Raw genomic sequence first — 24205 nt, forward strand, 5'->3', positions numbered from 1 at the left:
AGACAAGCTGTTGAAAAAAGGTTATGTTAAGTACGACAGAGGTATAAAGCTGATTCTGTCTCAGTGTTAAAATCACATCATTTATCATTTACGACAAAGACTGGGTTAAAGCAAAATATGAGCCCAAATAAAACTGACTCATGATTTCATTTTTGTCTGTTTCCTTTTTCCCAAGCTGAAAGGCTGCACCTTCTGCAAATGCCACCCTGGGGCTCCTGTGGCAGTAAGAAAACACACAGAACAAACTGACCCCTAAGTTTAAACAACAAAGGGTTTGGTCTGTATTGTTTAGTCTACATTGAGCTTCAATCAAAGTGAAAGAATGGAGGGTGAACATAATTCTTCCGATGTGTTGTGTCCTTGCTGAGTCTTCATCAACCTTTACCTCTAAACTCCCCGTCTCAGTCTCCACATGATGAAGATGATGCTGTGTGGGTTTTGACTGGTATCAGAACAAGACAGGTCATCATCTGAAGATGAGGCCATCAGCACCTCGGGTATAAACGCTCATGTACAGGCATGCAGACACGACAGCATGCTCATAACAAGTATTCTCACATGAACTCTGTGACATGTCCACATAACTCTGCTCTGTGTCTCTGACTGTTTTAGATGAAAATCCAGGAGATTATTAAGATCAAGGATTATGGAAGAAAATGCATTTAAAAAAAAGTGGTTTAAGAGGATATTTGGCGCCTTCTAGTGGTAGTATGGAACACTTTGGCTTCAGGCTTTGGATCTCTACATATAAAGGTATGTATAGTTGTAATGTTTGAATCCTATAATAATAATAATAATAATAATAATAATAATAGATTCCTTTCAAGGGACCCTAGCTGACCGGGGTCAGGAAGCAAATGATGGGAGACTGATGGAGAGGCAAAGTGTGGAGAACAGATGGTGTTTGAGAAGACTTTAGAATGAGTCCAAAGATGAGGCATTCAGATGTCTGAAATCATCATTCAGCAAAGTATGAACACAAGAAACAGAACTTGAGTACTCAGACTAAACAGCTGACTTATCTATATGATGGATTATGTAGTTTATATAAATGTCAAATGATTGCCTTTGACACTTAAAAAGTGTAAATGGTCCTACAGTGTAAAACTTTTAATTTTGAAACAAATGACTTTAGTCTGCCTCTTATAACAAACATTATGTTGGCTTATTCGTGTAGCTGGTATATGGACAGCACTTATTTAACCACTCAAACACTTATTTGCTCACTCGTACAAAGCCAGATTTCCCTGAATATAGATTCAACATTCAGTTGACTGTCTCTTTAAATCTGCAGGAAAGTCTATCAGCAGTTGCAGCTTTGCAAGCAATACAGTTACAACGAGCGATAAACAAAGGGTATCTTTGTTAATCCATTATCACAACACAGTAAATAATCTCTGATCTGTATAATTCATAACTCTGAATGCTGTTTGGAATTGGACTGATGTCTTCAGTGAGATTAAGGTTAATATCAAATGTTAAGTTTATGATTTTGTTAGCTTATAGTAAAGTGACAGTACAGCCCGATGTGAGCTGATGAAAGTACCACACAATGTTTGGTGAGAGACGCAAGGAACACTTCATTTCTTTAAGGAGCCTAAAGACAGTCATTTATTAAAAAAAGAGCGGTAAACACGTATATAAAACTCAGTGCCATCCCTGTCATGTTCCACATTTTTTTTTCCTAGAGTCATTTCATGCAGGAGATATCGGTTGTCTTTTGTTACAAATAAAGGAAGGATTGATTTATTTGGCTGTCTTAAAGCTAAATAATATCATCAACAAACAATCAACATCAAACAACAACATCAACAAATCATAAAGTATTACTATTCTGTAGCAGCGTAAAACAAATAAAACACTAAGAGTTAAATGACAGGTGTGTAAGTTATGCTCCAGTAAGGACACTTCGAAAAACACACAAAAAAGTCATCGTATTACTGAGCTTTGGACGATCAGAAAACAGCGCTTGTCAATGCTTTGTGTGTGTTGCAGGCGATGTGTTGTTCTCTTCCGGTTTTACAACATAATTCTTAAAGATTTCTCAGTCAGGCTATGTGTGCTTCATGCAGGTGGTGTTAGGGTCATGGCAGCAGCGTGAACGGTGAATGCCGCAATGCTGATTTGACGCTTGACTTCCTCCCAGGACTCCTGCGGGTCAGTTGAGTTCTCGATATCAAACAATGCATCGTAGATCCCGGGGAAAGACTCGCCTGCGTATTTATTATGGCTGCTGGGAGCAAAGATCACATGTCTAAAAAAGAGAGAAAGATATGTTATATATATGTTATGGATTACACTTGAGGTATTACAGATTCAATATCTTACCATAACAAGGTCAAAGGTCATAGTATTGAAAGAGAGGAACATATTTTTGGCAGTATTTCACAGATGATCAACACCTGAAAACAGTCATACATGCAGCATCAAAACAATAAACAGTGCTCTTCATGAAAGATGGTGCCTGTCTTTCCCTAGCTGTGTTTGAAGTCACCAAGACCACAGTGTTTCACGGGACAGTGCCTTTATCGTCACCTCTCATATGACAAACATCCAAAGCTCAGTTTTGAGTCAGCTGCCAAAAGCAGGTCTGCTGATAGAACAGAGGTCAGTAAAATGAAGAAACTCTAGGCATTAATGAATGAATGTGCAGTCTGTGAAGCTTATGAGAACACTATATTTATGATATATGGATTTGTATTCTGATCATACAAAGTCAAAAATAAACAACACGGTGCCTGGTAAGTCATGTTAAACAGTCTACTGTTTGTGTTGTTACTAACCGGTAAAACGGTCTGCCGGGTAATCCCAGGGGGTCAATGAAGGCTCGCTCCAGATACATGAGTTGATCATTCATGACACGTACCTGCAGAGGACTGATATACACGCGCATGCGCACACACACACACACACACACACACACTAACGACATTAGACTGATGGCCTTTACTGGACGAAACATTCACAGTAGTCATATCGAAGGCACACCCACACAATCAATGCATGCAATCCAATAGAGGTCGGCCATAAAGTCTATGTTTCTAATGACTTTTTGTTTTCCAGTTAAAGTCATTATTAATTAAATCACATGTTTTAGCAAAGGTCTTTACTAATGGTGGAGATGTATGCTGTAATGATAATTATATGATTTTTATTTGATATTCCCTATCAGGGTGATTGTGTAACAGAAGTCCAGGGACAACAGAAATAAGAAAAATGGATGCACACTTTCAGCTATAATCTCATCACAATAAAAACAAATAAAAAATAGTGTTCATTGGAAGCTTTGTTACAGAGTAATATATGTTGGAGGTGTGATATTTATTATTAAATTAAAATAAAATTGCAATTAAGAATTGATTTACTCAGTACAGTGTCATATATGTTTTGAATATGTGAACTTAAAACATGCAAAAAAACACATTTTATTTTCTTTAACTGATTTAAAATGTAACAAATGTTAAACCCAGCCTTACTCTGCTCTATTGAGGGTCTGCAGGCGCTGATGAAAGTCGCTGGCTGTAACAGTGAAGTTCTCCACAGCAGAAAACAAGGAATCTGAAAATAGATACGACAAAGGCTTAAAATGATGACAGATTTATCGAAAAGTCTGCTGGCTGCTTTTCTCCTATTAACATTTCAATTTGACCTTAACTTAATATTCATTTTTCTTAATCCAAAGCACAAAGTGACCAGAATCCACTCACCAAACGACACCTCATATATCCTCATTTCCTCTGGGTGCCTCTGTGCCAGTTGTGCGATGCTGTGAGCATACTTCCTCAGCGAGTCGGCATACTGGATTACATCCAGCGGGAGGAGCTGGGAATCAGCCAACAGGAAGATAAGCCCACCTCTCACCTGGGCCACAGCCCGCAGCCTCTTAAAGGAGGGGTCGTAGTACTTCTCCACTATCTCAAATGTTTCATAAACACTGTGATAGACTGGATAGCTGCTGTACCGCTCTGTTTTCTGAATGGACAAAATAAGACACTTTACATAGAGGCAGAGATACTTTACAAAAACCAGGTTGTCATGCTCTAATTACATTCAACCATTGAGTGAAGACACAAACGTGATGTCAAGCAAAATCTAACCGTCATTGCAAACTTTTTGAAAACAGCAGCTTTGCCTCAAAAAATTCAAAGAACATACAATGTAGGTCAAACAAGTCAAATCTTAGCCAGTACTCAAATAAAGTTATTAATAGCTAACCAACACATATATAACCATATATACACAGGCTTAATGAGAGGAGCATATTCAGCCAGACAAGTAAAATTAGTGTGGCTAAATACATTTCACCCAAAACAGTTCCTTCAAGAAGATGTAGTAGAATGGATATGCTTTGCATTGGACCCCCAAAATACAAACTGATACTCACAAAGACATAAAAAATCAAATTAAATCATAACAATGACTCATTTTTATGCAGATCAGTCTCTTAAGTGCAGCACGTCTCACCTTATTCTTGGTGTATCTTGCTCTGCCTGCGGCGATTCCCAGCCGAATAAAGTAGGCCTCGAAGTCGCTGCCTGACCCAAGTTTACTGATTCTGCAGCACAACAGAGTGGAGCACAGGCAGATGTTATCATTTGTTTAATTTATATCTACATCACTTGATTGAACAGCTATGACTGACCGATGAGTTTCAATTGTAACTTTGTACCTTGGTGCATCACGATCATTCGTCCAGTTGTCCTTCTTATGCCAACTCTCATAAAGAGAAACTCCCTCCTCTCCTTCTTCTGGGCTGACGATCTACATGCAAACACAGAAACAAACGACGGACAGACAGGCAGGGAGCGAGTTAGCAATAAACACCAAATGAATTCACCCAAACCCATTTAGGTTGTTCCATTTCTTTAAGCGTGAATAACTCTGCTCACCTGTTTGGTGAGATCGTACACCAAAGTGTGCAGCGACGGTGTGCAGTCAACCCTCAGTGTGTACATACCTGAAATCCATACATTCACACACGAGCAATATCAAGTAGGCCTCAACATTGCCTATACTGTATGTTGTGGAGAGTAAGCAGACACACTAACCCTCAATGGCAGAGTCAGCGTTGATATAGGCAACAGCTCTTTCCTGCAGCACTTTGGCGTTGTCCTGTACAGACGGGTTAACCAGGTCAATTTGTGTTTTTGTGTGCATGTATTAGAATGTGCAAATGTGTGATTGCATATAGATTAAACCTCTGCCCATTCTGTAGATCCCAGCAGTCCGAACTCCTCTGCATCCCAGCTGGCAAATATGACAGTCCTTCTAGGCCTCCAGCCTATAAACATAAAAACACATACACACATGACGCTGACTTTGTGGCACTGTGGGGACACCAGACCAGAACGTGCTTCATAAAAGCCAGCAACAACTAAAAAAGGCTGTATCCTGAGGATAGAATCAATAGAAATGTCACTAACCTGCACATAAGCACACACACATTGAGTACTGGTCATAGACACTATCATTCACTAATTTCACACTAGTAGAGTTGTACCTTTGCTTAGCTGCCTTCCGGCGCTCCTCACAGTTTCGTGAACCACCGCAGCACCAGACATGGGATCAATTCCTCCAAACACCCAAGCATCCCGGTGCCCTCCCAGAATCACATACCTGTCTATACATACACACACGCACACACATCATACACACAGTCAGAGGCAAAAAGACATGATGGAAGGAATTGCAATTGTCCTTTGTCCATTTTGTTCTAGAATCCTCCTATTCTAACATGTTTTTCTTTTGGGGATCATAATATCAACCTGTGTCCATATTCTTATCATAAGTGGTTCTTGTATGTTGCTTCAAGTTTAACTGCAGGATAAGGACAGCACAGGTTAGGACGTTGTACCTGGCTCCAGAGCTCCTCTTATCCGGCCAATGACGTTGTAGATCCTGGTTACCTGGTTGTTAGTGTGGATGTTCATACGCACCTTCCTGTGTCAGACATATTACACACAGGGAAGACATGAGACTCAGACGGAGAAGAAATAGTTAAAAAACGTTCACATAACATTACTAATGTTTCAAGTCTGGAAAGCATTATGAGAGCAAAACAACTACATGAACAACATTCTAAAGTACATTTTGTTTAACTCATTCGGTTAATGACACAATAGAGAAGAGGAAGGAAGAAGGCAGTGATAGGGAAAGAAATACAAACTTCTCATTTTATTTTGTTTAACTTTTAACCACTATTTTAGGATCAATTTAAATACCGATGACAAAGTAGGAGAAGAACAAATTTGATTGATTCTATTTGTTTGTAATTGGGATAGTGTTATGGTACATACTACGTGCTTAATTTGTGCGGCCTGGATTTGCATTTACGTGTATTTATGTCTCTCACACAGATACAAGGGCCTCTATTGTACTTCATTTGGCTACTTGCCACTGGGCCAATAAAGCTTAGCAAGAGGAAAAGAGCTTCAAAAGGGGAGCCTCTATTCAGACACTTTAACACTGAGTGTAGACGTTATTGTAGCATAAGGAAGGAGAGACTACTAACTGGAGAGGAACATTTGATTGCGACGAATAATGCCATTACTTTGTAAAGTGGACACAAGTGATCACTTATTACACCGTGGACATGATTAAAGCTTCATGCAAGCACTTACTGGATCTTTGACCCCTCCGTAAATCCGGGACCGATCTTGTAGGAGACATTCAGAGCTCCTTTCCAGTTGTTGGGGGGAGTCTGTCCTCCCATGTTCCTGTTGAAGGTAAAATAACCATTGACTGGATGTGTATTAAATTTGTTCAACCCTCTCTGCATGACAAATTACCTTTAAAAAAATCCCTGCAGCTAGAGCTTTTTTTTTTTTTTTTTTTTTTGCATTAATCAGAATATTATCTTGCAAAACTAATGTTAGCCCTAAACATAACTTAAACAATTTGTGCATGGAAGCATGTTACCGTCAGCTACACAGAAGCACATAAAGAGCCAAAAATTACTTCAGTAGGTGTATTGCATCATGGAAGCCTATTGGATGCACAGGGATCTTGGGAAGTCCCACTCCATCCTCTAGACTGAATCTGTAGGTATATTCTGTAAATGAGGAGACAAGACTTTAATAGATAAAGTCAAACATGTAAACACTTTGTCCAGGTACAAGCACACAGAGACACACACCTTTAGCAGGGTACCCTGGTGTTAGCGGGTCTCCTGCTCCATTCAGGTTGAGAACATTTCCTCTCTGAGCTCCTCCACCAGGCAGGTTCCAGCCTTCAGGGTAGGGCTGCACACACACGGTTTAAAAAATAATGATTTGAATCCCCAGAATGTATTTCTCTCCTGAATTTAAATATTCAAAAATAATATATAATTTCTTGAAGGCTCAGCAGTCACTTCTGACGGTAATGAATTAATGTTGTTATTTTAGTTCCTTTAATTTATAAGGTTTGTTTAGAGAGAAAATTATGGTTTCAATATTTAGTGCATTGATTGTCACAGTTTCTAACACAGTTTCACAGATTCTAAACACTTTTGTTAAAATGTTACAGATTGTACTACCTGGACTCCGGCAGCCCAGTAGTCTGCTGGGTCTGAAAACATGATGATCCCCTTAGCTCCGGCTAACACGGCGTTCTTCACCTGGTGGAACAGATCAAACAGTTGAAAGTAAGTTGTTTTGATTGTGTACAAAATTTGTTTGTTTTGCATGTCCTCCTTTTCTGTGTGAGTCACAAACTACATTTGATTGAGTTAAAATTTCATGAATAGCATTAAATGTCAAAAGATGCTAACCAAAATGAAACCATCTAAACAATGTTTTGAATGAAAAAGAAAAAAGGCTAATTCAAATTCAGCCGTATTTGAAATGACATTTCCAGGACGTTTTTTGTTTTGTTTAATGACAACACTCAGTCACAAACAGGAGTCCTTTCACATAAGACAAAAGTTTTTCTTACCTTATTGCCTCTAAATATTTTGCCATATCGGACAATAACAATCTTCCCAGTAGCATTGATGCCCATCTCCCTCTCTAACTGGAAAAAGTCTTCTGTGCGACCATAGTTCACATAAACCAACTCCCCCTGAGGAGAAAGACAAAAAAAGGAGAGGTCTTAAGGCACAGTCAGAATGAATACAGGTGATACAATGGATTTGTGTGTGTGTGTGTGTGTGTGTGTGTGTGTGTGTGTGTGTGTGTGTGTGTGTGTGTGTGTGTGTGTGTGTGTGTGTGTGTGTGTGTGTGTGTGTGTGTGTGTGTGTGTGTGTGCGCATGTGTACCTCAGGTTGTCCCTTGGCAGAGAAGGCGCTGTATGGAGGCACAATGTCAGAAACGTCTTCATACCCCTCTGGAACCGGCTCAGCCAAGGACGTTTTGAAAACCTGGTAAGACCAAATTACCAAGTTAAATAACATATTAATACTTGTCCTATTTAACTTAGTAAATGTCTTAAAGTTGTATTATATTCACTGTCAGCAGTGCGCAGGGATGGATTCTACATGAAATCTACATTCACCCAAAAACTAAATTTAGTTCAAATTTGACGGTTCTTTTACTTGATCATCATCTTCATGTAGGGATTTTCTGCAGCATTACATTTTAGCGCGTTGTAATTGGGCATCTGCATCTTGTTGGTTTAGAATTTGTTTAATACAAGTGATACAAGGGTTTGGCTATTAAGATGCTGTTTAATATTCCAGACAACCCAACAATATGTACAAAAAACATAATTACATAATTAAGAAATGTTTGTTGATATGCAAAAATACTGAATATTTCAGTATGTATTATATATATATGAGGATTTCTATTAAAGGCATGTTTCTTTTGACTGAACTTAAACATCTGATATTTAGTTATTTGATCTATTATCCTGACACTTGTTACGACATTGCCCACAAATTGCAGTACTCTTGATTTTGTTTGCTTACCAAAGAACACATTATGATCCTTTCTGATTATGTTACTTTGGAATGCAGGTAGTTCTTACAGCTTGTCTCCTTTTCTGAAGTTTTAAGACTCAAACAATCAATCAATCCAATAGATAATCAAATCATTAAAATATTCCACCATAACAATTCAAACCTGAACAAGCAACAACAGTAAAATGATTCCACAATCAGAGTTAGAATCATATTGATCGTGTTTTAGTCTAATATTTCAACTACATTTTCTTTATTTGTAACCTACTTTTAAATATCTTTTTTACTTGTAAATTAGTATTTTTTTACTGAGAAAACGTTCCTAGTGGTTTTCAGATTGTTGTCTATACATCAAAACAAATTTGGAGTGATTTGCAGATCCCATATGATTCATTTTTGCTTACGGTTGAAAAGTGGCTTTCAGGATCTGCAGCTGTGTGTACCATAGGGCTAGGCTAACCAGGTTACTGTGAGAAACATGTCGTAACCTCTAAATGTGTTTGCTAGTCTGTGAATGCTTTTCAGCTGAAATATAGCTGAAGTGTGGTCTCACATTGTGGTTTCTACATTCTCCGCTGCATAACGGCAGTGCAGTAAACCTTTGTCTGTTTTCCCCTGCTTGCCTCTGCGCTGTATCATTATCTCTATTTATTAGTTTTATCTCACAAAAAGGCTATTAAAGGACCTTGGACTTGAACCAGCTGTCTTGCAGTTCTGTGTTTATGCTAGGTAAACATGAGGCCTAGTGCAGAATGTGTCTGTGTTTTTAATATATTCATGATCTCGATATAAATGCTGCAACTTTGCTAATCCCTGATAGCCATCCTAAAAAGAGCTTTTGTTAAAGTGCGTGAGAAAAAAAAAAAAAAAAATCCTGAGATTTAGGGGGGTGAGTGTGGAAAATCGAGTTCTCATCAGAGTGCTCTCAGTGGAAAACTTTGTTAGTTTAACAAACTTTTTGGCATTTATAAAACTAAAGCAGAGTTACTCAATATAAACATGAGGCAATAGTGTTAAATTGCCTGTATGAGGCATGACAGCCCGCCTAATGCTATAATAGATGGGCGCAAACTATAATGATACTATAGTACCAGAAACAATTTCAAAGGCTGCAGACATGTAGAAGGAGAGGCTGACATGATATGTTAGGAAAAGTGTGGAGCTTAAAGGTTCATTAAAAGTCATATTGCGTATGGACTGTACCTCGTTGCCAAGCTGATCTAATATTGAGATGTAATTTGGCTGTGATTTGTTGGGATAGGACAACAGGACGTCATAGGGCACCATCTCCACGGAGTCCAGTCCAAACTCGAGCCACTCTTTCTTGATCTGCTCTGCATACCTCAGGTTCTGCTCTGTGCCAGCCAGGTGGGGAAGTCGTGTAAATTTCCTTTGAAGAGGACGTCATCAGTCAGTGAATGGTGTCATGTATAATATTGGTTTGATTATTATTTCCAAGGTATTGATAGTTCTTTGTGATTCCTGTTTCATTTTCTGCTTTAATTCCTTGTGTTTCTAGATTTTCCTTTCTGAGCATTTTTCTATTCCCTAGTTCCTGAAAGTAATTTCCTGTTTTATTTTGTTATTCTTGTTTTAGTGTGTCATTTCCTGCCTTGGTGTGTTTGCCTCCACTGTGTCACAGCCATCTTGATTACCCCAGTGTCTATTTAGTCACTGTGTTACTTCCCTTCAGTGTCAGTCCGACCTCAAACTTTCTCCATGTCTCCTTGTGTGGATTTATCTCTGAGCTCGTGTTTTGTTTGTCCCTTTGTTTGGACTTACATTGGATCTTGTTTTATTTGCATTTTGATCTTTGGAAGAAAAAAGGAAACTTTTGCTAGAGCCCTACAGATTAATCGGCCAGCCGATAATATCGGCCGATATCAGCATATCAAGTGACTATCGGTATCGGCTGATTTTATCGCAGATATACACCGATATAACTATATTCATTCACCTGTCAAATAGCATTTCCTTTGAGTATCATTGTATTACATGAGCAGTTCTCTATCACCAGCAGAGTGTGCTGTATGGATTACAACAAGCATTATCACTCTCCAGTGATTCAAGGGGTGATGCAAGTACATGTCATGTAACATGTCTTGTCTTCATCATAGTTTACACAAGTGTTTTATAACTGCATTTGAGGGATCCACACAATAAATGTGTTTACCTATATTTATCTATCTCCACAGATCGAAGATAGATCAAAGAAAGATATCGGCCAATATATTGGTATCAATTTCTCTCTATCCCTAATATCGGTATTGGCCTTAAAGCATATCGGTCGGGCACTAGCTTTTGCCTTTTTGCCTTTTGTTAAAAATAAATAATTTTAAGTCTGCACATTGGTCCTTTACCTTTATTTAGAGAAACAAGTATCAACCAGTGATCAAAAACTAGCTTTTATATCGTTATCTTATTAAAAGTTGTCTGACAGCATCATTTATGACCCCCTGCTGTTCTGTAAACACAGTACAGCAGGAATTATAAATCATGCTTGCTGTCTTTGCAGTTTTTGGAGAGCAAGTTCTGGGGGTTTGAACGATGTTTGGCAGCACGGCATGATTTTGCTTCAACTAGCAGGGGGTCACTGGGGTTAAAGAGGTGAGGTCGATGTGGGTATGTGTGGTTAACCTCAGTTAAGCTTCCTGTCAAGACCTCAGTTGCTGTGCATGTGAAAAGACTTGGCCTCTTGTGGGAGTTGTTACATGAAAAACGAGGGGATTACCACAGTCATCCTCATGGGACTATAAACATACTTACTTATTATTACTTTACATTATTACTTAATTTACAATTTACTGTAAATTGTCAATGTATAATTCAGAAGAAAGTGTAGGACATATGGACACCTTTCTGCTTGATTTAAAGAACTCTAGGATGAGATCTGGAATGTTTTATCTGGCATGCAAAACCTTGCTTTTTAACTACTGACCTACTAGTACTACTTCGCATTACTTGTAGTAAGAAGATTTTCTGTAGGTGGTGCTTTTTTTCTCTTTACCTGAGATGCTCTCGGATGTTTTCTGGCTTCATGTCATCCAGAAACTCTCTGAGGTACTTGTTGGATGCACTGTGGTTTGCATTGTTTGGATTTGTTGGCTTTGCAAACCAGCCTATAGTACACACATACACACACACACACACACACACACACACACACACACACACACACACACGCACACACACACAAAGGACAGGCATACTTAGTCAGTAAAACATCAGTTTTAGTTCTACTTACGATCTCATGGCTTCAAGTGTGTGTTAACCTGCTGTGAGCGAACAGATGTGAAATGTATCAGAGTAGTGACAAACTGAAGCTCAACCACAAAACTGTGAGCCTTTTGAATTAGCTTTAAACAGAAGTGAATAGATTTGTGTTATCAGAATGATTATTTCAGTACTTTTAATCCTGCAAAACAAGGGTCTTTTCAGAAATATCAGACAGGCCGAGCATACAGTCTGATCACTTTTGTATTATTTATGTGCAGTGTTTCTGTTAGCTATTATTACGTACCTATGATGAAGCCCAGTAAAAACAAAGCTGTCACAACCACAATCCACCAGATCCACTGGATTAACCTGCTCTCCCTTCTCATTCTAATGCAGCACGTTCCACAGGCTCCCACACTCTGACACAACTTAGTCTGCAGTGCACGTTCCCAGAGATAGAGAGAGTAATTTGTTTTCTGCAGTGCAAAGTTGGGGCATGGCCGAGCGATACGGAGGGAGGGAGGGAGGTAGCGAGGGAGGGAGGAGGCCGATGACAGAATCTGTGGCAAAGAAAGAGGCAGTGAAAAGTGGGAGAGGAATACAAAAAAGGGAGCTAGTCATTAGTGCTGTGTTGGGCCAGTGTAATGACTGTGTTGTGCACCTTGGACATTTCAGTGCTGACTCAGTGTTACTCAACCTTTAGTTTGTCAAGAATACACTCAAAGGACAGTTCCTCCTATAGCATTAACATGCATGTTTGACTTGAGAAGTAACGTGTAGTCTTCTAAAATGATGTCAAGTTCATCAAGCTGTGCATGCAGGGCAGGAAGAGCAGAGTTGGGTAAAGTTGTGTATATAAAAGTAAATATAAAAACTTATCACACATCTTGAAGCCCATTTCTGTCAAATGCATTTCTTTTCTTTCTTCCCACCCCTCACCTCCCCTCTCACATGCACACTAAACTGCAACTCAGGGAAACTATTTAGATGACACACACACACACACACACACACACACACACACACACACACACACACAATTTTGTCCTGGCTTAATGCTTACTATTGTTGTTTCATTTTTCTTTTTCTTTTTGTGCGTGTTTGTCTTTTTAAATGTAGAATCAAATAGTCTAAATTTTGACTTACAATGACATCAATTTGACTCCTTTTGATTGTAATTTCTTTCTCATAATTAACTACTCATTTTGTCTTTTTTTCTGGCAGAGCTAGGCCTAAGTACACATCTTGCTTCTACTCTTTAACTTCAGCTTTAGTCAGTATAAAAGTGGACTTATTAAGTGGGTCAGTAATCGGAATGTCTAATCAACCAACAAGACAGCAACAATATTTCAGAAGGCGTCATGTTTGTATATAGCAATAACATGTTTCTCTTAACTTTTAGTTCACCTTATATGTAGTTGCATTGTTGACATATTTTCCCACACTAACAGACACACGAGCCCTGGTCTTTCTGACCCCTCCTGGTTCTGCGAGCAGCTGTGTGGGGTTTAGGACGTCTCTTTCATGCGGTGGGCTGGAGCGTGAAGTGGGAGGGGGCTTTCTGCTCTCAGGAATGCTGGGAGGACACAGACCACAGATCTGCCTCATCCTAATCACGCCGTTTGTCTCGAGCTTATGGCGGAGGTTAGTTTTGTTTGATCTAACTGTGACGTTTTCGTACCTCAATTGTTCCAAAACCTATACACTAGATTTAAGTATTCTTACATCATCTGGTGAGCATGACTATGTTTTGATGATTACTTCAATCAGACTGATATTTGGTGCCATTAGAGCTAATGCAATTCATGCAGAACAGTATAATACCCTCATATTTTCAAGGATTCTGATAGTCAATAGGATGAAAATCCCAAATCCCCCCTCCCAAAAAACAAAACAATTGGGAAGCAAAGCTTCCAAAGATACACATCTGCAGGTTACATGAGCACAATAAGGAGTGCAGTTTGATGAAGACCATATACGTTAATGACCAAGAAACCCTAACTTCATCAAACTATGATAAGGACCAACAAAGATGTAAAACGACTTCAGTCCTGGATTGAGATAAGAGATCTGCAGGCTAGTCAAGTTCTTCCAAATAAAACTCATAATCCCATTTTTTCATGGAACGGGCTTTGGAAACAAGGGAACTGTAATATTGAAATAGCAGAGGGCATCCCTTGACTGTTGCCACAGAGTTAAAGAAAACGATAGTTAATAAAACTATTTCAGCCAAATGTCTATTTTGAAGATGATCCAGAGCTTCATTTCTGTTCTGATAAAGACAATGGGATGTAATCCAAAGTGCATACAAAACTGCTGGAGAGAGCTTTGAGGAAAATGGTTTGACCGTTCATGATTTCTAAAAACAAGAACTAACATCAAAAACTTAAAAAAAACTCAATATTGTGGGTTATAAAATGTGTTAAGTTGTATTGCGTTTGGTAGAGTTAAAATTTCCCATAGTCTGAATTTAGTCCACTATACCCCAGAACACGAAAAAAAAAATAGTAGATAAGAGTATTTTACACATGCATAAATCATGTTTGTCATGTCCTTAATTTCAAAATAAAAGTCCTGTTTGCCAGAAAACTGCAGCTGCATTTCTGATCAGAGACACGAGATAGCGCTAACAGCTTTAAAAGACTTCATGATGGTGCACTTGTGAAGATCCTAAACTTGAACTCACTTTGCTAATCCCCTAAAAACAAATCAGACTATTGATCTAAAGATGCCTCAACTCTATTACAACACCAGATATTAACACTTACAACCAGTAGTATCATTGTTGATACCACTTTCTAATGAGTAATCCTACACAATTTGTTTACACATTGAAACAAATGAATGGGTTTATGAATGATTGATTGATTATTTCTTTCGATCAGAATTATGCCCTTAATAAAAAGCTAACTTTGGTTCAGCAGGTTGTGAACGTCCCTTTGGCAGGTGTTTGCTATTTTAAAAAGCTAATAAAGCAAATGTCAGTCATCTCTTGATAATCCATCTCTCACTTACCGGTGATATCATACCTGCAGTTAATGTTAATGGTTCATCAACAAAGAGTTTTTATCATCAAATCCTCTCTTCAATTTTACTCAAGTAGTTCAAGTACTGTCAGTAACCACATTTTATTAATATTTAATACCTTTGTACTATTAGGTGAGCAAAAGCATGGTTAACTGGTTAATCAAGAAGATGATCAGCAGAATGAAAATAGCTTTGAGTTGACCATTTTAAATTCATGCAAAGAGTTGTGAAATGCATGTATTGTTTCCGCTTTGAGCACATCAAACGTGTAAAGGCCTCTAGGTTGGAAATGTTCTGATCATACTTACATAATAAACTTCTTTACTTGAGTATCATTTTAAATGCCGGAGTCTTGCGTTGTGCAACAGGGTTTGAATGCTTCACCGCTGGCGGACACAACTAGCCCTTGTAAAAGGTGTCATATATTCAGTTTTACCTCTGATGAAAATCATTGAGGACAGGTCCTAATTGAGGATTAGGAGCTGTTTGACTGTGGCGCCCTCTAGTGACAGAGAGGAGCGGTGAGGGAGAGTGGACTTAACGCTCATTGTTCTCCTGTCTTTTTTCGGTGGTTACCTTCACTCTGCCCACTGTCAATTTAACCACAATGTGTTTTACACTAACTTAGCGTCCAGCGCCCGCCGTAAAGCACGCAGAAAGGCGTCAGAGATGCGGTGAGTGTTTCAGACAGAGCTTCTCTGCTTGTTGCGGGGGGACGGGGGGACGGGACGAGGAGTGAGAATGCGCCCAAAGCAGAAAGGAGCGGTGTAACGGAGGAGTGCAGGGAGGACGGAGCAGACACCGGCCGGTCTGCGGAAGCTGCACACAGTCAGTGATTAGGAAAGACACAGACGAGGAGTCTTCACTTCTCAGCCACTCACCACAGGCTCTGCTGGGAAGTTCGGACAGCTGCTTGAGCCAGTGAAGGCATCATGGTTGTTGTGTCGGTTCGGAGTTGGGTCGCCAACGAGGGAGGAAAGCACTTCGTCCTGGTGGGGGGAACTTTCGTCAGCTACATTTCAAAGCTCTTGCACTTTTTTATAGCAGGCTGCTCTTTCATTCGCGTGTGCTAACAAATGGTTTTTCATGAAAACTTGAACATGAAGTTCAGGTTCTGTAGCATTTACCATCGACCGCAGCTGACAGTTTGACTAAACTTATTTGTGGCCACTTGAAATGCTGTGTCCATACAACCTACAGCAACGAGGGTACCATTGATAAGGAGTTTCAGTTTGTACTAAGTGTAAAATGACAATCCTGCAAAATGTAAATCAACAAAAGGAGCATTAGTCCAAAAAAAAAAAGTTTTTGGGATGCTTTGTGCATTGTCTATAGGCTATTTTAATTTCTGTAATTGTAAGTTTAGACTCTTCTGTTGGTGTGTACAGATGCTGTGGTTGGGAGCGAACATCTGGCTGTTCATGAAGACCTTCTTGCTGTACTCCACTGGCAAGCAGTACCACTACCTCTACAAGATGCTGGGGGTAAGACCTCCAACATTATCATATAGGTCAACTTGCATTCGATCATTTCCTTTAGTTCGGTGTGAATCAGAACACTCATCCTTTACCTCATATATATGTATTTTGAATATGTTCAAATGACCAGTAAAACAAAACCTTCACAGAAGAAAAGTTCAAAGAAGATTCAGCTTGAGGTCTCCTTTTGAAAAGGAAGAGAAGAAAAAACATATTTATATTCCTTTATTTTTAAGAATTGAACTTGTAGCAGAGGTGTTATTTATCAGGATTAAGAAAAGTGTTACTCCAGTGCAGTTTTCATTAGAAACACGTCGACATGTCTCTGCTGCTTTCTGCTTCCACTTACTCTTACACACAAAATGCTGATTATTCATAAAGTCAAGTCAATCTCTTATCGCTGTATTACTCACTGCAGCCAAACTGCTGTCTAATATAGGAAGGAGTTAGAGAGTCATCAACTTCTTTTAGCCTCTACTCACCTGTCATGGGTAGATCTGCACTTTGTGTGTGTGTGTGTGTGTGTGTGTGTGTGTGTGTGTGTGTGTGTGTGTGTGTGTGTGTTTACAGTGAGGGCGCTTGGGCAATAAGGTCTGCAGTGCCTCAGCAGCATAGACTTGTAGGTTTTGAAACACATCCAAAAACTGTTATGAATTAGAAGTCAGAAGGAGGCAAATCAATCCGGTTACAATCATCAAAAGCAGTATTAAGTGCATCCTCAACTGTGACTCTAACTCAAAAGACAAAAAGAAATACTTCTTGATTATGATATTTGCATCCCTATAAATGACCTTGAATGTGAGCCTTTCTGGTGTCTTCATCAGTGCAGTGACTTAATCTCTGTTTATTAAGAGACCTGCTGGCCCAGGCTCCGCAGACCTCTATTTATATCACAGGAACAGGCTCTGTGATGGATGGCCGACTGTCACATGAAGGTTTTAATGAGTCTAAGTTGTGACTTTCAACTCTTTGATGGCAATTAAACGTGCGAGTGTTCACAGGTTGGTCGGTTTGTGCTGGCCTACATTGACACGGGCAAAGGGTCACAGACAGAATCAGGAGTTACATTTTGCTTGTTGAACCATGTGAGTGCTGGTTTAATTGTTGTCACAAGTTCATGATGGTTTGCGCATGTTTGTTGACGTTTGTGCCAGTAAAATTGTCTCTTGCTGTCAGAGAAGACCATTCAGATGAAAGTGCATGTTGCTCTGTATCGATTATTTACTCCCTCATATTCAAGGCATTGCATTTGTAGTGTCAGTGGTTGTTTCCTTATTGCTGTCTTTTGCACATTAGGACATTTAAACGGATTAATCTTTGATCTCAAACATTCAGTTGTGTCGAATAATAATCACACTGCCAACGTTGTTAAAGCAAGGACACAGTTTTCTCCATGTCCACCTTTTCTCTCCTTGTACACTTATTATGTCCCAGAGTAAATAGTGTCACTACATGTTATTAACAGTGCCACATGCTTCATTCTAACCATGCTCTTGTGAGTTCATTTTTTTTTGTTATAGCAGCAATAGCAATGAAATGGTACATAAAAACACGAGCTGATCATCAGGAAATGTTAAGCACATAGGAGACAAACTCATATTGTTTTGTTAATATTTTTCTTGATAATTTTAAAGCATATTGAGTAAAAAAAAAATGACAGTAAGAAAATGGATTTAGAGCGATGTTTGTGAGTATGAAATAAGATGGAAAATAGGATGTGGCAGCAAGCAGCATGTGTGAGCTATTCATGCATCGCCTGTACAGTGGGAGGCACGGGGGAGAGAGAGGGGCAAGTGTGGGCACGCCGCTGGCCTTGACTGAATGCCTTGCCAGAGGGCTTAAGTTTGTATGTGTGTGTGTAGCTACACTTTTTGAAATGTGTATGTGTGTGTGTGTGTGTGTGTGTGTGTGTGTGTGTGTGTGCATGCATATCCAAGGTAGAGATGTATTTCAAAGCTCAATGCTGCTGAAGGGAATTAAGATTTGACTTCAAAAAGTGTCTTACCTTGTTCGCCTATGTGGTTCTGTACATGCATGTGTGCACATGTGTGCATGTGTGTACAGAAAGCTGGATATCTGATCTCCTGCTTGTGGTTTTGCAATCAGCTGCTTTTCTATGGAGGCAGTGCTGGAGTGTCTGTGCAGGGGAAGTTTTTAAATGGTAAAGCTATCTGACTTCTCAGTTGTTAACCTTGACTTGCTAAATGTAGATTTGTTGATCTGTTTGTGGGCTAGATTCTTATATGTCAGGATTCTTTGCACTTCCTTCTTTCTAATTTAGACGTACAGCGTATAGAGTTTCCTTTATATATTTTAACATGGAAATTAGTGGTGACTGTTTGTTTATATTTTTTTTTAGCTGAACCCTTTGTTGAAGCTATTTTAAATGATTTGCTGCCAAAAAGTTGTTTCCTGCCATCACTTGCACAAAGACATGAGGACTGACTGTGCTGTGCACAGGGCATCCATGTTTAAATTACTCTCTTATGATAACACTATCAAATAAAAAGGTTACCTGTAGAGGTGAGCCTACAGATAATTAACACATGGATTTGCAGCTTCCCTCGGCTATACAGAGGTTAAAAGTGAGTTTCAACTGGCCGGTCTGAAACCTTTAAAAAAAAGAAAAAAAAAAAAACTCTTTCAGCTCTAAGTTTGTCATTTTGGACACATCAGAAAATGTAATGTAGCTTTGAGGCTCTAAAAACCCACTTAACCCTTCTTTTTCATTACAAACAGACAGACAGAGACAGAAGACAACTGGTGGTGATGGAGAATTTAGTTGTTAAACAGCCAAGAATCATCCTCAGGGTTTGGAAGAAACCAAAAACTGACCCTAAAAAAGAGCGCCAAATCAGTAACATTGCTGCTGCATAACTGCAGGTTGATTAGAAATTAGAATTTGCTTTGCTTAGCATGTACCTTTGAATGGAAATAATATGTTCATCTCTGTTTGTAATTACTTTCTATTAGCCCCAAATCGCCAGAATAATGGTTGCTTTTTGCACAAGGGAAAGAGGATTGGATATGTGTCCTATGTTAAACTTTCAGAAGAGATTCTGAATCTGGGCTTTAGTAGTAGTACATCTAGATCAAGATCTCCCTCGATCTTTCTTTGATAAGTACACTCTTCTTCATCTTTTACACCAGTTGTTTCAGTGTCTGAGGGATTATCAGAACAGACAGCACCTGCAGTGCTCACAGAGGCTGTCCAAGAAGGTTTTTTTTTTTTTAGATTTGCTGAATTAAGTAGACCCCCATCTCTTGTTTCTGCATGAACCAGTTCTGATTATTAAGCTGTAGCTCAAGATTTCTTCAGCCTCATTACTGTACATAACAAACATCAATCCCATTTCAGGTAACCTGCGCTCTTTCATTCTGTTGTCAGCAGATGTATCAGACATACGGGATGTTATGAGATGTCCAAGAAATCTACAGTTTACATTTCATGATTTTTCTGTTACTGTTAATGAAAAGCTTTGACAAATGAAATACACTTCAAAGTAGATAAAGGACAGGCCTTCAGAGTGTTATTAAGAACTTAGCAAAGTTATTCTTTGAGAAATATCTAGAAAATGATTGGACCAAAGAGAGAAAGAGCATAATGGGTGATGAGCTACTCTTGAAGGAGGTACCACACTGTGAAGGAAGTGAACCTTGAACTATTCCTTCAAACTACTTCAATTATCAGCTTGGGATGTAAAATGTGAGAAGTATGTTTTCAGCTATTCCTACTACTGATAAGTGGATTAGTTGATTCATTGTGTTAAATAAAGTAGGCAGGTCAGGCAACGTTGTAACTGATGACAGGGCAGCCCTTTCTGCTGACCTCAGGCTTTAAGCATTAGTGTGCTTAATTTAGGCGCCGGACACCTGAAATAATCAGATGACAAAATTTAAAACCTCCTTATTTTTGCAAGCCAGTGAGTTGTTGTCGGATGTCAGAAATAAAATCTTGCCTCTGTCTTAACACATTTGACCATTGACAAGTAGAATCCACAAGAGTTAATCTATTGCGTAGGTTTCCAGCTGGTGGTCAGAGTTGAAGGGTTGTATGGAAGGAAAAGCAAGAGGAAAAGATGCTTTGTGCTGATAAAATCAGGTTTGTGTCGATTCTGGCGACCCCTGTGGACAAAACAGTCTGTCTTATCTGTTGGATAATGTGAAAACAAGGAACACAATGTGCTTTTTTCTTCCGCTTTCTGAAGATGTTGTCATTTTTATTTTCATTATCTACAAAATACCGTTTATGAAATGTGCTGAAAAAATGGTGAACACCCTCTTCTAAAAACTGCAACGATTTTAAATGTATCCAAGAAGGGCCAATAATATCAGACTCTGAACTGAAAATGACTTGTTTATTGTAGTAAGAAAACACATTATTTCTCAGAGACATTTATAAATGTGCGTTTGAAAATGTTTTTTCTTGTTCTTAATCATTTTAAATGGATCACCCTCAGTTTTAATTAATTAGTCATTTTAAGACGTCGTTTTAAACGTAAGTCAATAACCAGTAAGGTCTCTGTGTGTCATCATCTAAAAACAAGTAACAGAAATATTACATTTAGAGGAAATCCTGAGCAGATAAACACCTTAAGGAGAAAAAGTCGGAGCTCCACATACTGAGAAGGACAAAGACAGTTTGAAGTAACCCTATGTGGGGGGAAGTCATGCCTTAGTCCTTCAGTGAACACATTCAATACTCCAAATCTAAGCAGGAAAGGCTCAACAGTTTATATCTTTCAACACAGGAGCCGTTTCGCTTAACATCCGCTTAAACAGACCCAATCTCAGCAACATGCCTTACAATGTGTGTGTGCTTTTGTTTTTTCTTTTCTCTACCAGCTAGGGCTGTGCATCAGCAGGGCGTCTGCGTCAGTGCTGAACCTAAACTGCAGCTTGGTGCTGTTGCCCATGTGCCGCTCCCTGCTCACCTTTGTTCGAGGAACACACACGGTAAGTAAGGCAAAAGAGTGTAAAAGGGGGGAAAGCAAACAGAGAAGCGTCCGAGGAAGAACAACAGAGCATTCAGTTAGTTTGTTAGTAAAGTGGATTTGGAATAAACACAAGGTATTTGTGCTCTGATAAAAGGATAAGCACTCAGTGAAGACCTCCCTCATCCAAATTGTGACCCTATGTCAGACTGATAAGTGACATAACTGACCCTATGCCCCCACAACCAACACAGCATTGCCACCTTCTACAGAGCCAGGCTGTGTTGATGCGAGCTCCAGGTAGTGACAATGCCGATACTCCATACTCTACCTCATGGCCACTTCTGGCCCACACAATTATATTTTAACTTTGGCCCCTATAGGTGATGAATGAAGATGGAACATATACAGAAAAAAATAGGGGGTGTTATTTGGAATTTTACTTTAAAAAAAGCTAGATGATTGTAAGATAAAAAGATATTTCAAAGGAAAAACAATTGTTCGAGTTAAAAAGCGAGTTTTTTTGCTTATGTCAGCTAGTCGAAGATGGGGAGCTCCAGTATTAATGAGAGCTGCTGAAATGTCCTGTTTCCCACGAAGAAGAATGCCCCACATAAACCGACAGAGGATATTAAGTTTAGTAGAAAATGAGTCGTGTGTGTTTTTGTTTCCTGAAATAGCAGCTACAAAGATAAAACAATAACAATGTTGTCTGTGATACAACGTGTACTCTTGCAGGTATCGAGCAGAAAGACTCGCAGACTTCTCGACAAGAGCAAGACCTTCCATGTGGCATGTGGGGTTGCCATCTGCATCTTCTCTGGTAAAAACTGTCACTTATCACCACAGCTCATATGTCCTCGTGTGTGTGTGTGTGTGTGTGTGTGTGTGTGTGTGTGTGTGTGTGTGTGTGTGTGTGTATAAAAAGTGTGCATAAATGGACCCAGGCTGGCTCAGCATTCCTGGAGTACCAGCTGTGATGTCCGTCCAGCTGGTCATGTGTGTTTTGCAGTGTAGTTGTGTGTGTGTCTGTGTTGTTGCACTCGCGAGCCTGTTCTCATGACATCATGGGAGATTCTAGCAGCTGTGTGTCCTCTTTGGTTTACATGCTTCCTCTTCTTTTTCATTCTTGTCGGGAGTTTTTTTTTTCTTTGAGAAGCCTGGCTTCAGATCTGTACAGTAACACCTTACTTATATTTTCTCTCAAAGAAATACAACCCAAGTCAACAAAAGAGACATATTTCCACATGCTGTGTGCTCGCATCGATCTGAGTTATAAAGATCTATTGGCCTGTAATATAATGACTCTGGTTGATGAGTGTTGAGATGTAACCCTCAGTGTGGCCTTTCGAGAAAAATCATATTGTCACATTTCTGTCATTTCTAAATGCTCTAACGTTCAAGTAGGAACTTTGAATGAAGACGTTCACTGTCTTAAGGGATGTCTGCTCCAGAAGATGACATATGGGGAAACACCTTTGTCAAAGTTATAGTAGTTATTGCCATAAATGTAGGTGGATCAAAAAAGACTAAAGCAGCAGAGACCAAGGTATCCACTTTTCTCATAACGCAATAGAAAGATAGTTCTTGATTTATGCTCTCTTTATGGTTAATCTCACTTTCTCCATATGTCCAATTTGACTTTATGTTATGACAATGCAGCCCAAGGGCCAAACAAGAATAGCAGATATCATATAATTGTTTCCACAGACTGAGAGGAAAGTAACAAAAGGAGCTGGATTGCTAAAACTATTTACAATGAACACTAAGCCTTTTTTCCACACATGCCATTATCCATGCTAGCCCATCTGTGAGGCTGTTCTTACTGTTAATGGAGGAAAAGTTTACATGCTGATGTTTGACATTTAATGGTAAATGGACTGAACTCGTTTAGCCCTTTTCTAGACTTAAGACATCTCAAAGCACTTTTGACACCGCATGTCACTCCACACTCACCCACTGCTGGCAGAGGCTGATGTAAAGTGTCCATCAGTATTAAATCATCTCGTTCATACATATTCACATGTAACAGCGGGAATGTCTGATTCAGTGTCCAAGGACACTTCAACGTGTGCTTGCTGGAGCGTAGGATTGAACCCCGAGCCTTGTGAGATGGCGGACTCTACCACTGACCCACAGTCTCCTCTTCTCTTGTGTTAAGTTCCTTTTAATCCTAAAATGTACCAAACACAAAATAATTGGAATTTATTCTCTTGACAAGTATAGGCAACCTATTGAACACTGCAGACATTTGACTCAGAACCATAAAGGTGAAACTCATGGTGGTGCAAGATGTAAAGGATTACATTTTTGGAGATCATCAACATCTGTACCAAGAATCCTCTCGAAATCCATCCAATAGTTGTTTGGATGGTTCAGTTTTGTTTGGATGTTTCAGTACTGGATCAACAGTTTGATAATGCCATGCATAGACTCAGCAGAGCCACATACATTAAAAACTGCAAAAGCTGGTATCTACTTCACTGTTACATCTTCTGTAAGCTCAAAATGTCTTTCATTCTTACTGTTTTATTGTCAACCAAATGAGACACACTGAGAGACACACATGCACACACACACAAATATCCTCTTCAGCAATACACAAAGCTCTCATGGATTAGAGTTGAAAACTTTTGAGACGACAAGAATCTGAGATTTTCAAGACAGAGACA

General features: G+C 39.2%; 2 protein-coding genes across 6 annotated transcripts in view; one reads left to right on the forward strand and one right to left on the reverse strand.

Moving 5' to 3' along the window:
* Positions 1–1583: 1583 nt before the first annotated feature.
* naalad2 (N-acetylated alpha-linked acidic dipeptidase 2) lies at positions 1584–13702 on the reverse strand. Of its 2 annotated transcripts, none has more exons than XM_020641744.3 (21): positions 13502–13702; positions 12399–12654; positions 11886–11997; positions 10082–10268; positions 8237–8338; positions 7915–8040; positions 7517–7597; positions 7136–7241; positions 6958–7051; positions 6621–6716; positions 5855–5940; positions 5501–5620; positions 5199–5281; positions 5049–5112; positions 4890–4957; positions 4670–4761; positions 4465–4555; positions 3708–3972; positions 3477–3558; positions 2784–2876; positions 1584–2254 (listed from the first exon to the last, which is right to left on the reverse strand). In XM_020641744.3, exons 1-21 carry the CDS (start codon positions 13700–13702, stop codon positions 2065–2067), a joined length of 2595 nt encoding a protein of 864 aa, XP_020497400.2. In that variant the 3' UTR covers positions 1584–2064. The 2 variants fall into 2 exon arrangements, with proteins under 2 accessions (XP_020497400.2, XP_065816237.1); XM_065960165.1 differs by lacking the exon at positions 13502–13702 and adding an exon at positions 12756–12779.
* The window catches only part of LOC109989846 (NADPH oxidase 4), a 31708-nt gene continuing 15089 nt past the window's right edge, over positions 7587–24205 (forward strand). The window contains exons 1-5 of one of the 4 annotated variants that reach the window (XM_020641747.3): positions 7587–7624; positions 8242–8341; positions 16510–16605; positions 21445–21555; positions 22272–22356. In XM_020641747.3, the coding sequence (XP_020497403.1) occupies positions 16510–16605; positions 21445–21555; positions 22272–22356 (292 nt within the window). In that variant the 5' untranslated portion in view covers positions 7587–7624; positions 8242–8341. Of the gene's footprint in view, positions 7625–8241; positions 8342–13600; positions 13739–15630; positions 16114–16509; positions 16606–21444; positions 21556–22271; positions 22357–24205 lie in introns of those variants that run through there. The other 3 variants (XM_029278862.2, XM_020641745.3, XM_065960167.1) reach the window with 3 other exon arrangements.

Source organism: Labrus bergylta, chromosome 11 (assembly GCF_963930695.1).
Source record: "Labrus bergylta chromosome 11, fLabBer1.1, whole genome shotgun sequence".
Classification (NCBI taxonomy): domain Eukaryota; kingdom Metazoa; phylum Chordata; class Actinopteri; order Labriformes; family Labridae; genus Labrus; species Labrus bergylta.